At 41.8% G+C, this 14700-nt stretch overlaps 1 protein-coding gene across 1 annotated transcript; it reads right to left on the reverse strand.

Annotated features, from left to right (window-relative positions):
- Positions 1 to 1538: 1538 nt before the first annotated feature.
- Positions 1539 to 13511, reverse strand: ZFP69 (ZFP69 zinc finger protein). The gene is made up of 5 exons (XM_008151305.3): positions 13265 to 13511; positions 10781 to 10866; positions 4857 to 4983; positions 4464 to 4559; positions 1539 to 3013 (listed from the first exon to the last, which is right to left on the reverse strand). The coding sequence occupies exons 1-5, from the start codon at positions 13389 to 13391 to the stop codon at positions 1881 to 1883; spliced, it is 1569 nt and encodes a 522-aa protein (XP_008149527.2). The 5' UTR covers positions 13392 to 13511; the 3' UTR covers positions 1539 to 1880.
- Between the last annotated feature and the right edge of the window lie 1189 nt (positions 13512 to 14700).

A 14700-nucleotide genomic window follows, 5' to 3' on the forward strand; every position in this document is an offset into this window, starting at 1 on the left:
TACTTCCTGGATTAAGGAATACAGATTTTATTGGGGGGGAAAAAAAGTGAGGTGACTATGGGATATCCAAGTGAAGATATCCAGTGGGATGTTGAATATAATGTTCTGGAGCTCAGGAGGTATTTCTAAAATATAGATGTCAGAAGTGTTGGGTGTTAACAAAATCAAAATGCGTAACTTGAGAGAATATGTCTAAGGACACAGCTCTGAGGAAGAACAATCCCATGGTCAGTGGAGGGAGAAGTTCCTGTGAGATAAATAGAGTGAATGATAAAAGGCAAAGGCAATGGGCAGGCTCTGAAGTATAACTTATGAAGACTTCCTGGGCAGCAGATCTAAGTAAATCTTTTAGAATGGCAAAGAGCAGCTCAGCTATGTTCAGCCATTAATAGGTGTTTAGAAAGCTAGGCTAACAAACTTAGAGGGAAAAATTCTCAAACTCAGGTTTGACTCAAGTAAAAGGACATGAGTAATTAAAGAAGATTCTCCATTTCTTCATCTATAAAGTGAATTTTCAATTAGGTGAATTCCTAGATCCTTTCCAGTTCTAAATTTCTGATCTGGTGAATTGGCATTGAAGAATGGGTAAGATTTGGAATTCTATGAACAATAACTCTCTTCTTCTTCCCCACCCCTCCAGGTCCTCCCTCCCACCACCACACCAGCTACATGGTTCTCATAGAAGCTGAGATCTCAGCCTACAATTGACTGTAGAGGTGGGCACAGACCTAGCTGGGCCAATAAGAAACCTTCCTCAGGATTTTGAGATAAGAAATGAGAAAGAGAAGGCAGCTTTATTCTGGGTGATAGAACCTGAATACAGGCAGTCCTCGGGTTACGGAGATCCGTTCCTACAGCGCGACGTAACTCGATTTTCACCGTAAGTCGGAACCCACCTACATAAACACCTACGTCACTCACATGGAGCACATACACAGCAGTAATGAAGTGAAACAGTAAAAAAAAATTTAAAAGATAATTCCTGACCTTGTGGTAAATAAATAATAAAAACATAAAGCACATATGTACATATGTCGAAATGACGGAACTTTTTTTTTAATAAATACTATAAATGGGAGATGGCGATGTAACCACGAAACAACTTAAGTTGAGTCCGACGTAACCCAAGTACTGCCTGTATATGTAAAATCTGGAGTTGCTGGTAGTCATGATTTGCAATGAGGTGTTTTTCTTTTAAAAACAAAAAAAAGCCAGAATGAAGACACAAGAAGCAGAGGTGAAAAATGGAGAGAAAACTGCCTGGGTTTTCCAAAGTACTCATCCCAGTCCACTATTAGAATGTATTGCAGACCCTGGATTACATGAGCTAGTTGCAGGCTGATCCCTGGCCCCTCTCCCCCTACCCCAGGGGCATGTGGGAGGCAACCAACAGATGTGTCTCTCTCACTGCGATGTTTCTCTCTCTCTGTCTCTCCCTCTCCCTTCCATTCTCTCCAGAAACCAATGGAAAAAATATCCTTGGGTGAGGATTAACAAAAAATTAAAAATTAAATTTTAATTAAAAATATGGGGTGGTGACATTTTAAGCAGTAGTTCCCATATACTGGTCTGTAAATCACTGAATGCCCATGCATAATAATTTATTAATCAACCATGAAGTCAGGAAAATAATAAAGTGTTCATTTTTCATATTGCTGAATTTAATTGGAAGGACCATCCTTTATTTTTAAATACTTTGTATGGAAGTGTAGATAGTAGTTATCAATGTAGTGTTTATTTACACAATGGGCAAAATTAGAAGTTGGCATCATTATATCAATAACTCACATTTATAGAGTTCTGAAATTTAAAAGCATAGAATCAGTGATTTAAACTTGGCTTTTGTTCTCATGTTGGATAATCTTTTTTATAATCTATTTTTACACGTTATTTCTGAAGGCATTCCTCCTGTGTATTTCATGGTGCCGAGTAAGTGATGAATTATAGCTGAAGGCTTTTCCACATTCATTACATTCATAAGGTTTTTCTCCAGTGTGATGTCTCTGATGTTTCTTAAAGGATGAATCATGCCTATAGGCTTTTCCACACCGTGTGCATTCATATGCTTTCACTCCTGTATGAACAATTTTATGGTTGCTAAGGTGGATCCTCTGCCTAAAGGCTTTCCCACATTCTTTACATTTGTAGGGTCTCTCCCCAGTATGGATTCTCTGATGATGTGTTAGATACGCTCTATGACTAAAAGTTTTACAACATGCAGTGCACGCATAGGGCTTCTCCCCAGTATGAATTCTTATATGTTCACTTAGGTGTCTAATTTGTCGAAAGGTTTTCCCACATTCGTTGCATGTAAAGGGTTTCTCTCCAGAATGAGTTCTCAAATGTTGGATCAAGCTAATGTTCTGGCTGAAAGCTTTCTGACATTTATCACATACATAAGGTTTCTCTCCAGTGTGAGTTCTGTGATGCTGATTAAGAGAGGAGCGATGTCTGAAGGTTTTGCCACATTCTTCACATTCAAAAGGCTTCTCACCAGTATGGATTCTCTGGTGGGTATTAAGAGACGCACTTTGACTAAAGGCCCTTCCACATTCCTTACATCTGAAAGGTTTCTCACCAGTATGAATCCTCATGTGTTCAGTAAGATGAATGGGTTGCTTGAAGATTTTTTCACATATATTACATTCATAGGTTTTTGTTCTTATGTAACTTGTTGGATGACTAATCAGACCTAATTTGTATTTGTTCCTCTTTCTAAGTGTGTCATATTTACAGTACCTCTGTTCTATAATAACATTTGAATTCACAATATTTCCCCCAAATTTGTTAGTTTCTTGGCCTCTCTTCTTGTGGAGCAAGATGGCTTGTCTTCCATCTCTTCCATTGGTGTCCTGATGCCTTTCTAGCTCATCATATTTGGAGACTTTTCTCAATGTGGAATCAATTACATCATCCCTCATGAACCTTTCCATCTTAATGCCTTGATATAACTGTTCCTGTAAAATGTCATTCTTTGCAGTTGATGTACTGGTTTCTGTTTTACTCTTCATGTCTGAAATAAATGGAAAAAATACAAATAACTCAAATACTTTATGCTTTGAAAACTCCATTACTATAGAGATTTAGATAACAATACATATAAAGTACATGAGATTTTCATTATATTTAAATATGGTTATGCATCCTGGAGAGGTAATGGGAAATTAAGAATCAGTAAACAGTAAAAGTATGATTTTATAAAAAGTAAAGTTTGAGCATTTTAGTCCAGCTCTTTCTAATATTAAATAATGAAATTTCTGAGCTGTCTTTACAATATGTCTTTTTATTGACAACTACTTTTAGAAAACCATCTCAGAAAAATAAAAAAGATGTTCCTTCCCCACTCCAGCAGCAGCCAGAGACACTAATTCAAAAAATAATGTTAAAACTAAGAAAATTCACAAGAACACTGAGGTGTCTTTTATTAAAACTTACACATTGTTCTATTTCCTGTGCTTATTAATTTGTCCCTGGAAGTGTTATTTATACAAAGAAGACTTGTAAGAAACCCAGACTATATTGCTGCTATTACAATGTTCTATGAAAATATCCTTTAACCTTTAAAATTTTGACTGACTTTCTTGGCCCATGGACTGAAGGGACATGGGTTCGATTCTGGTCAAGGGCACATACCTCGTTTGCAGGCTTGATTCCTGGCCCCAGTCAGGGGGCCTGCAGAAAGCAACCAGTAACCAGTCTATGTGTCTCTCTCACAACAATGTTTCTCTCTCTCTCTCCCCCCTTCTCCTCCCTTCCACTCTCTCTAAAAATCAATGGAAAAGATATCCTCAGGTGAGGATTAACAACAACAAAAAATAAACTAAAAATAATAAAATTCTGACTGGTTTTCTTACTTGATAATTTGTTGTACCCATTACTAATATCTCAACTGACAGCTTTGTATTCCTAAAAGGTATAACTTCTTGTAAAGATCATTAGTATTTCCAAATTCTAAATGAATAGATGCAAGAATAGAGTCTACATTCTGTAGGCCCCCGATTCTGGTCCTGAATAGTGGGGAAGAGAAGACAGGGAAAGACAGAGAAGCCATCTATGTCCCCCTCCCCAATTCAGTATCCAGGCCTGAAGCAGCCCAAGCTAGGGAAGAAGAAAAGATTTAACTTTGAATGAAGTTTCACTGAACTAAACATTTTACTAAAATCAGACTGTTATTATTTAAAGGGACTAGACCATTTATGGGATCTCTTTGAGATTTTACCCACAGGTAGGGAAAGAACACCATTGCAACTTTTATTATTCTTTTCATTATTATAAGTTGAAAAAGAAAACCCAAGAGAATGTACAAACAAATTATTGGAATTAATAACAGAATGAAACAAGGTGGTTGGCTATAAGATCAATAAATAAAATCAACTGTATTATTATACCAGGAACAAACAGAAAACATAATTTTAAAAAATATACTATTTACATATGAAAAGGTACCACCTGCCTTGGCTCACCTGCATTGGGATGTCCTGGGCTTTCTTTCTCTGTCATCCATGGCTCTTCTCCTTTCTCCAACTGGGAAATCACCCTAGGTTTGGAAAATTCATATCCTGCTTATGCAGTAAAAAAAAAAAGTATGAATGCTTATGTGGAGGTCTAAGAACCATCCCCAGAATTAGTTCCAGTCCTAGGATTTCTGAAAATGGAAAGGGGCACCTCAGCATGTTTTTCTATTTTAGCTCTACAAAGTAAAAGAAGGAGAATCAGATATGGCCTGGCTTGATTTTCACAGGAATAAGACAGAACCCAAGGCGAAGATCCAGGGAATCCATGACATTTAACAATTTAGAAATAATGGCTCTCCTGAAATGAGCAGGTTTCTGGATAAACAGTTAGCCCATCCTTACCCACTGAGACCAGGTTCCCGTAGTTCTCCAGCATCACCTCTCGGTACAGATTCCGGTGAGCAGGGGTCAGTTGCCCCCACTCCTCCTGGGTGAAGTTCACAGTTATGTCCTTGAAGGTCAACCGTTCCTAGAATATAAAATACATTGGTTTTTCCCAGCCAGCATGGCTCAGTGGTTGAGCATTGACCTATGAACCAGGCAGTCACAGTTCAATTCCCAGTCAGGGCATATGCCCCGGTTGTGGGCTCAATCCCCAGTGTGGGGTGGGCAGGAGGCAGCCAATTAATGATTCTCTCTCATCATTGATGTTTCTATCTCTCTCTCTCCCTATCCCTTCCTCTCTGAATTCAATAAAAATGTTTAAAAAATAAAATAAAAACATATTAAAAAAAAAAAAAAAGAGTTCCAGAATTGGTAAATATGTGTCCACATATGAAAGGCTCATTTTCTTTTCCTTTTCTTAACTCCTAATTTTTTATGACACAATTTACTATTAAAAACTAAAATAAGAACAATGTATTGTGGGATTTATAACATGTAAAGAGAAATGTATTGAGATAATACACAAAGAATGGGAGAGAATAAATGGAAATATAAGACTTTCATATTATATGTGAAGTTGTATAATATTAATTCAAAGCAGCTGTGATATGTTTAAAATTTCATATTATAGTGGTTAGAGCAACCACTAAAAACAAACCAAAGAAGAATAGCTAAAAAGTCATGAGGGACACAAAATGGAATACAAAAAAAACCCCTATTTAATCCAAAAGACAGCAGAAGAGAAGGAACAAAGAATAGATGGGACAAACAGCAAACTAAGAATATGCACTTAAATCTACCATATCACTAATTATGTTTACTGTAAATGGACTAACCAAGCAAGATTCAGCTATATTTAAGGAGATCATACTTTAAATATAAAGACAAAGAGAGGTTGCCCTAGACAGTTTGGCTCAATAGATAGAGCATTGGCCTGTGGACCGAGAGATCCCAGGTTCGTTTCCGGTCAAGGACACCTACTTCGGTTGCAGGCTCCTGCACGGGCCCTGGTCAGAGTGCGTGCAGGAGGCAACCAATCAATGTGTTTCTCTCACATCAGATATTTCTCTCTGTCTTTTCCTCTCTCTTCCACTCTCTCTAAAAATCAATGGGAAAATATCCTGGGTGAGGATTAAAGAAAAAAAGACAAAGAGCTCCACATCCCCCTGGTGCACTGCCATGTGAGGACACAGCAAGAAGGTGGTCACCTGCAAGCCAGGAAGAGAGTTCTCACCAGGAATTGAATCTTCCAGCACCTTGATCTTGGACTTCACAGCCTCCAGAATGTGAGAAATAAATGTCTGTTGTTTTAAGCCACCCAATCTGTAGTATTTTGTTATGGCAGCCCAAGCTGACAAAAATAATTGGGCCACAGGTAACACAATGTATGCATTTGTTAAAATTTATCAAATAATACACTTAACTTTTGTGCATTTTTATATTAAATTTTATCTTGAGAAATACTGAACTCCATTTAGTAGGTTTGCCTGTTACAATGGTATGGGTTATCAACTCCGAAACTATTTTTCTTATGTTCCAAGATTGAGCAAATGAGTTAAAAATGGGAGCCTGATTTCTCATTGTTGAAGGAGAACATATATACAATAGCTCCCCTCTCTGACTTATCCATGGGGAATATGTTCCAAAACACCCAGTGGATGCCTGAAACCATGGATAGCACCAAACGCTTTAGATAATGTCTTTTTCCGATTCACTTAAAGAAAGCACTTATCTGAAATGCCAGCATCACTAATCTTTCATTTTGGGGTCATTATTAAGCAAAATAAGGGTTACTTGAACACAAGCACTGCAATACCATGACTATTTGATAACCAATTGCTACTAAGTAGTTAATGGGTGGGAAGTATATATAGGCTGGAAATGCTAGACAAAGGGATGATTTACATTCTGGGCAGGATGGAGTAGAATGGCGTGAGATTTCATCACACCACTCAGAAAAAAAAAAAAAAATAGACAAAGAGAGGTTAAAACTAAAAGAATGGAAAAGGTTATACCATGAAAACAGTAACTGAAAAAACACTGGAGGATCTACATTAAATCAGACAAAGTGGACTTTAAGAAAAGAAATATTACTAGGAATAAAGAGACATTTCATAATGATAGGGATCAGTTCATTAAGAAGACAACAACCGCCGAAACCGGTTTGGCTCAGTGGATAGAGCATCGGTCTGCGGACTGAAGGGTCCCAGGTTCGATTCCGGTCAAGGGCATGTACATTGGTTGCGGGCACGTCCCTGGTGGGGGGTGTACAGGAGGCAGCTGGTCGATGTATCTCTCTCATCGATGTTTCTAGCTCTCTATCCCTCTCCCTTTCTCTCTGTGAAAAAATCAATAAAATATATTAAAAAAAAAAAAAAAAAGAAGACAACAATCCCACATGTTTATGCATCTGACCAGAGAATTAAAAATAAAGCAGAATTGACAGAACTAAAGGGAGATAGCGACAAAATCAAGATAGAGATTTTAACATTCTTCCCTCAATAATTGACACAATTAGACAAAAATTCATCAAAGATATAGCTTTAAACAACCTGTCAACCAACTTAATCTAATTGACATTTATAGAACATTACTGAATAGATTATTTTTAAAATTAAATTTATATTTTGAGATGACTTTAACATGATCATTTTACATATAAATCTATTTTGAGATAGATATACTTGCAGTTATCTATATACTAGAGGCCCAGCGCACAAAATTCGTGCATGGGGGTTGGGGGGTCCCTCAGCCCGGCCTGCACCCTCTCCAATCTGGGACCCCTCGGGGAATGTCCGACTGCCTCTTGCAATCCGGGACCACTGGCTCCTAACCACTCACCTTCCTGCCTGCCTGATCACCCCTAACCCCTCTGCCTGCCTGCCTGATTGCCCCTAACTGCTCCCCTACCAGCCTGATCACCCCGAACTGCTCCCCTACTGGCTTGATCGCCCCTAACTGCCTCTGCCTCACCCAGGATTCCCTCCTCCAGCCGGTTACGGGACCCAGGATTCCCTCCTCCAGCTGGTCACAGGCACCTGGGACCTGGGCTTCCCTCCCTCTGGCTGGCCGCAGGCACCCAGGACCTAGGCAAGCTTCATCCAGGCTGGTTGCAGCTGCAAGGGACCGTGGGTAGGTGGCTTCACCCACGCTACAGCCGCAGGCACCTGGGACCATGGGACGAGTGGCTTGTCCCTCTCCTGGGCCGCAGGTGTAGATGCAGCCGCAGGCGCCCGGGACCACGGGGTGGGCGGCTTATCCCTCTCCCGGGCTGCAGGCATAGCCGCTGGCGTCTGGGACTGCGGGGATTGGGGGGCATGTGGATTGTCCCTCTCCCAGGCCGCAGGCGCAGCCGCTGGCACCCAGGACTGCAGGGCGGGTGGCTTGTCCCTCTCCCAGGCCACAGGTGCAGATGCAGCCACAGGCACCTGGGACAATGGGGCAAGCAGCTTGTCCCTCTCCCAGGCCACAGCCTGGCTGATCCCCATTCCTCTCTCCCCAGTGTTGAGTGTCTGAGCTGTTACGGTGTGATAGCATGAGGGTGTGACAACCATTTGCATATTAGCTCTTTATTATCTATATTAATAAAAGGGTAGTATGTTAATTAGACTGGGTCGACCAGACATCTTCCGAACGTCTGACTTCCTTCTGGACAAAGCCATGGTGGTGGGGGCCGAGGCAGAGGTATTTAGGGGGGAAATCAGGCCGGCGCAGGGGAGCAAGCAGTTAGGGGGTGATCAGGCTGGCAGGGGAGGGCAGTAGGGGGCAATCAGGCTGGCAGGGGAGGGCAGTTGGGGGCAATCAGGCAGGCAGGCAGAGGTGGTTAGGGGTGATCAGGCAGGCAGGCAGAGGCAGTTAGGAGCCAGCAGTCCCGGATTGTGAGAGGGATGTCCGACTGCCGGTTTAGGCCCAATCCCTGAGGGCAGTTGGACATCCCCTGAGGGGTCCCAGATTGGAGAGGGTGCAGGCCGGGCTGAGGGACACCCCCCATGCACGAATTTCATGCACCGGGCCTCTAGTATAGGATATAAAAGGATAAGTGGCCGGCTGTACGTCCGTCCCTCCAACCCACTGACTGGACTCACGCATGCGTAATACATATAAAGCTCTCTCTGGTGTCAAGTGCACATGTGTGTTTCGATCTGTCATTGTTGATCATGAATTTGGTTGACACTTCTATTATAAACAGAAAATAGCAATATTAAAATATTTCTTCTAATTAATTTCCTTTCAATGTGCACGAATCCGTTCACCGGTCCACTAGTAAGAAATAAACAGAGATCCCATGTACTAACTACTGGGGGCAAAGCAGAGTAAGGGGCATGAGGGAACTTTCTGAGATGGTGGAAATGTTCTAGATCTTGATTGCAGTAGATGGTGTATACATATGTCAAAAAGAGCTATGCACTTTCTTAAGTGTTTTATCCTATGTGTAAATTATACCTCTCTCTTTTTTTTTAATCCTCACTGAGGACATTTTTTCCATTGACTTTTAGAGAGAGTATAAGGGAGGGGGGAGAGGGAGAGGGAGAGGGAGAAGGAGAGGGAGAGAGAGAGGGAGAGAGAGAGGGAGAGAGAGAGAGAGAGAGAGAGAGAGAGAAAACATTGATGTGAGACACATCAACTAGTTGCCTTCCGCATAGGACTGGGGATCGAACCTGCAACCGAGATACATGCCCTTGACCGTGAATCGAACCTGTGACCTTTTGGTCTGAGAGCCAATGCTCTAACCACTGAGAAAACTGGCCAAGATAATATACCTCTTTTTTTTTTAATCTTTTCCCAGAGCTAAGTTTAAATCCCATCAGTTTCAATAAGTGTCAGGAAGTGAGGAATTCTAAAAAGTGGAATGCAGAGATAACCCCTTAAATAATTAGACTATTATTACTTCCACATTTCTCTAACTCTGGAATGCATTTCAATCCTAGGAAGTATTAGCATCTGAATTAGCTGAGGAAACTGGGATTTTAAACAGTTAAAAAATATTGCCACAGATCACCAAGCAAGTAAATTCAAGAGCTAGCTAAGTTCAAATCTTGTACCATCTAATTTTAGAATCCAAGTTCTGTTCATTTAAAACTCTTCTGTCCTCGAATAACATCTGCTCTTTAACGATCTTCCTTTTCTGTTTATTCAACAATTTTCCTTCTGTCTCCCCTATCCTTCCACCAGGGGCTGAGGACACCCATTCTGACACCCTGTTGTATCTGCCCAGGCTAATGTGTGCACCTGTGGCCAGACCATTTCTTCTCTTCTTGATTCTTTGGCTGCAGTTTGATCTCTGCTCCCAATACACTGAGGGTCACCTAATTAAGTTCACAAGTGATATGTGTACACCATTAAGAATTTCAGCCTGGTCTGTGTGGCTCAGTGGTTGAGCACAGACCTATGAACCAGAAGATCAGTTCAATTCCCAGTTAGGGCACATGCCCAGGTTTCAGGCTCAATCCCCAGTGTGGTGTGTGCTGGAGGCAGCCATTCAATGATTCTCTCTCATCATTGATGTTTCTCTCTCTCTCCTTCTCCCTTCCTCTCTGTAATCAATAAAAATATATATTTTTAAAAATATGTAAAAATAATAAAAGAATGCCAGAACTTTCTTCTCATTTACAAAGTTTGTTTTTCAGTTATAAATACTAAAAAATGAGGCTTATCTTAGAAATTAGCAGCACAATGTTAGAGTTACATGGAGGAAAGTATAACATCTATGAGCAGATAAATTGCTACCACTGTTGCCATTTTCTGTATAAGAGCAATATTCTCTGAGCTTCCTAGGTTGAATTCATTAGCCTCAACAACCTCCCACTCCAAGAAAAGGGGCGTTAAGCCCTTAAAAACCAAGAAGCATGTCAAAAAAAAAAAGAGAGGAAATTCCAACCCACCTGGAATTCTGCTGTCTGGGCCCCAGAAGTCCCTTCATCCTTTAAACTTTCTCCCTGGGTCTCATCAGCATCCTGAGATAGCAGAGCTGAGGAAGGAAAAGAGCCATAAGGTTTGCACTCCGCCAAACTGCCTGCAGACCTGCTGAATATGGCTCCTCTCGCAATACATTCACAAAGAGGGACATTTGGAGTGACTCAAGCAGACTGGAGGCCCCTTAATGAGGAGGATCTGCAGTGTGTTCTTTTGGGCATTTGTGTTTCCCAATGGTCAATGCTGGTCCAAAAGCACAGATCTCCCGCGCCACTCCTTTGTTCACTTCCCATGGACCTCCAGGCACTCTACGGTCCACCTGAAGCATATCTTTCCAGCACTGGTTTCCTCTAATCACCATCCTCTGTCTGTTGGTCTTGAACACCAATCTCAGACTACAATGGTCTCCATTCTCTGAAAACTTCTACAAAAAAACCTTAGACATCTTTCAAGGCCCAATTCAATGATATCTGCTTTGTGAAAATTTCTCAGATAAGCACAACTGGAAAAAATGTTTCCTATCTCTTGTCTTCCAAAAAAACTTTATTATAGCATTTTCCTAGGTTACCTTCTATTATGGGTATGTGATCTGGGTATGTGTCTGTCTCCATCAATTAATAATTAGCACCCTAGCTGGTTTGGCTCAGTGGATAGATCGAACGTGAAGGGTCCCAGGTTCGATGCCAGTCAAGGGCACATGCCCGGGTTGCGAGCTCAATCCCCAGTAGGGGACATGCAGGAGGCAGCCGATCAACAATTCTCTCTCTCCCTCTACCTTCCTCTCTGAAATCAATAAAAATATATTTTTAAAAATATTTAGCATTAGAAATCATTATTCATTTTTCCATCTGTCAAGATGCTTAGCAAAGTTCCTGCCTGACACAGCTAGAATACAATAAATATTGACTGAACCTATAGTGTTAAAGGTATGAATTAAGAGACCACATGAAACACACAAATTTCTCTACTCATCTATCTATCCTGACCAGACCACTAAATAATGTGTAATTTTGGACATATTTCCCACTGAACCTATATTTCAAGGTAAAATAAGAGTAATCAAGCATGTCATTCTTTCCTCTCAGCAGAAGATGAAAAGCAAGAACTGATATTGGTTTGAGGCTAAAATGACTAAAACTTGTGAAGAAAAACCATTGGGGGCGCTTAAGGGTGCAAAAAGCTTTGACTTTGCTGTCCACACTCAGGAGTCGCTGGCGGGGACAGTGTTGTGCTCTGTTTTCCTGTCCTGTGCAGTACTGAGGACAGGAGGTGGGAGCAGCACGGGGCAGCGCGGAGCACAGGTCCACAAGAAGCCTGTGCCGAGAGCACAGTAGTAAGTACTGCCTCCTTGCGAGGCCGCCGGTTGAGTATGTTTGCGTGCAGGCCTCTCTATTCTTCTAGAGCAGTGGTCGGCAAACTCATTGGTCAACAGAGCCAAATATCAACAGTGCAACGATTGGAATTTCTTTTGAGAGCCAAATTTTTTAAACTTAAACTTTTTCTAAAGCCACTTCTTCAAAATAGCCTCGCCCAGGCCGTGGTATTTTGTGGAAGAGCCACACCCAAGGGGCCAAAGAGCCGCATGTGGCTCGCGAGCCGCAGTGTGCCAACCACGGTTCTAGAGCAGTGGTTCTCAACCTTTCTAATGCCGCGACCCTTTAATGCAGTTCCTCATGCTGTGGTGACCCCCAACCATAAAATTATTTTCGTTGCTACTTCGTAACTGTAATTTTGCTACTGTTATGAATCGTAATGTAAATATCTGTGTTTTCCGATGGTCTTAGGCGACCCTGCTAGCGGTTTTCAACCTGTGGGTCACAACCCACAGGTTGAGAACCGCTGCTGTAGAGCCTATATTTTCTAAATATCAGAAAACACAGATATTTACATTATGATTCATTAACAGTAGCAAAATTACAGTTATGAAGTAGCAACGAAAATAATTTTATGGTTGGGGGTCACCACAGCATGAGGAACTGCATTAAAGGGTCGCGGCATTAGAAAAGTTGAGAACCACTGTTCTAGAGCAGGGGTCCTCAAACTTTTTAAACAGGGGGCCAGTTCACTGTCCCTCAGACAGTTGGAGGGCCGGACTATAGTTTAAAAAAACTATGAACAAATTCCTATGCACACTGCACATATCTTATTTTGAAGTAAAAAAACAAAATAGCAAAAACACCCGCATGTGGCCCGCGGGCCGTAGTTTGAGGACGCCTGTTCTAGAGGAACAACAAGGCAGGAGAGGAGGGATCCGGAAGCAATAATCCCACAGCCAGAACTCCAGAACTCTCACAGCTGTCCCTTTCCCAAAAGCCACAAGCATGAACCTCAGAGACCTGCTTTCCTCCAATGTTCTCCCCGAGACCAGAACAATGAAGTGTACCTATCTTTTGACACACAAATGAGATCTCCTAGTTCCCCATCCATTCCCCCCTTCATCAGTCTATTCTTACCTTCTCCTTCAAACATCTTAGTCACATCCTCCCATAGGGGCACCCCCTCCTTGGCCTTCTTTGGATGATGCAACTTCACCCAGGTGCTGGCCTCAGCGGGCAAGGTGATCAAGAGCTGCTGCAGCATCACGATGTCCGCCTGATTGGGCTTGTCCACTTCCTGGGCTGAGAGGCTTCACAGTTGTGGGGTCCTCCTCTGGTCACAGTCCCTGCCCTCAGGGCTTTGGCATGCTCCTGCAGCCCCAGAACCCGGGGGCTCCGAGAGGCTAATGTGACTTGGACAACGCTGAAACACTGACTCCTCTCTTAAATTAAGTACAGCCTCCCTGGGAGGCAGCCGGCTGAGTAGGTTTGAGTGTACGCCTCTATCTCCTTCGAGAGGAACACAAGGCAGGAGAGGAGGGACCCAGGAGCACCCTCATACAGCCCGAAATCCAGAACTTGCAGAAATATATTTAGAACTGCAAAAGATCCAAAAACAAAGAGTTGGCATCAATGTGGGAAGAAGTATAATCAATGCTCTTGGATGTGGCTCTGCCTCCCAGTTCTCCATACACACACACAAACAGCCAAAGATACACAGACATGCACCGATCCTGCCTTGACTTCCCCCCTTAAAAGCCACATGCATCTTCTGCCCGGATATAGATTTGAAATCAGACAGCCTGGGTTAGAATCCTGACTCTTGCACTTAAAAGCTCTAAGGCACTTCAACTGAGCTTCAGTTTCTTCATCTATAAAATAATAATCGTACTTCATAGTGTTGTAAAGTTGATTAATTGAGACAATGTCGGGCAAACAATAAACCTTTAGTAAACATTATTATAAACCTTTTGCTTTAATGCTGCAGCAGAGCATTATCTTTTTAAGTTATTTTTTTCTTCATTTTTTTTGAGAGACAGCGAGAGATAGCGATTTGTTGTTCTACCACTGAGGATGGAACCCACAAACTTGGCATATCGGGATGATGCTCTAACCAAGTGACCTACTGGGCCAGGGTCTTCTAAAGTTATTTTTTTAAAAAACCAATTAATAAATCTCAATTCAAAGTTAATGTCAAGTATGTCAAATGATGGAATAATCATATAGCTGCATTTTCACATGGGCAAGTAGTGACAGACACGCCCAAATAGATGCCTAGCAGCTAGCAAAGTCCTTTTAACCTCTCTGTTAAGATGTATCCTGGTTTCAAAAATGTTAAAATTTGAAGAAAGGAGTATGTGTACAAATGGAGGAAATACAGAACTTCCAGTACAATTGAGGACCACTGCAGAGGTGTTTGTAACAGGCAATTTTGGAAAAACAGAACAAAACTCAAATACATCCTCTGTCTCATCCTGCCCCTGTCATCTGAGCAGGTAGATGGCTCCACAGCGACCAGGTCCAGTGTATCTGGGACCCCAAAATCAGTCCTAGCTCCCTAGAAAGGAAGCTGA

The sequence above is a fragment of the Eptesicus fuscus genome, chromosome 9, assembly GCF_027574615.1.
Source record: "Eptesicus fuscus isolate TK198812 chromosome 9, DD_ASM_mEF_20220401, whole genome shotgun sequence".
Classification (NCBI taxonomy): Eukaryota; Metazoa; Chordata; class Mammalia; order Chiroptera; family Vespertilionidae; genus Eptesicus; species Eptesicus fuscus.

Excerpts from the sequence above, each read along its gene's own strand:
- ZFP69 (XM_008151305.3), bottom strand. The coding sequence starts at position 13,391 with ATGCTGCAGCAGCTCTTGATCACCTTGCCCGCTGAGGCCAGCACCTGG. Across the intron at positions 10,867-13,264 it reads TAAGATGTTTGAAGGAGAAG|CTCTGCTATCTCAGGATGCT; the intron begins GTAAGAATAGAC and ends TTCCTTCCTCAG. Across the intron at positions 3,014-4,463 it reads CCCAGGACATCCCAATGCAG|ACATGAAGAGTAAAACAGAA; the intron begins GTGAGCCAAGGC and ends CATTTATTTCAG.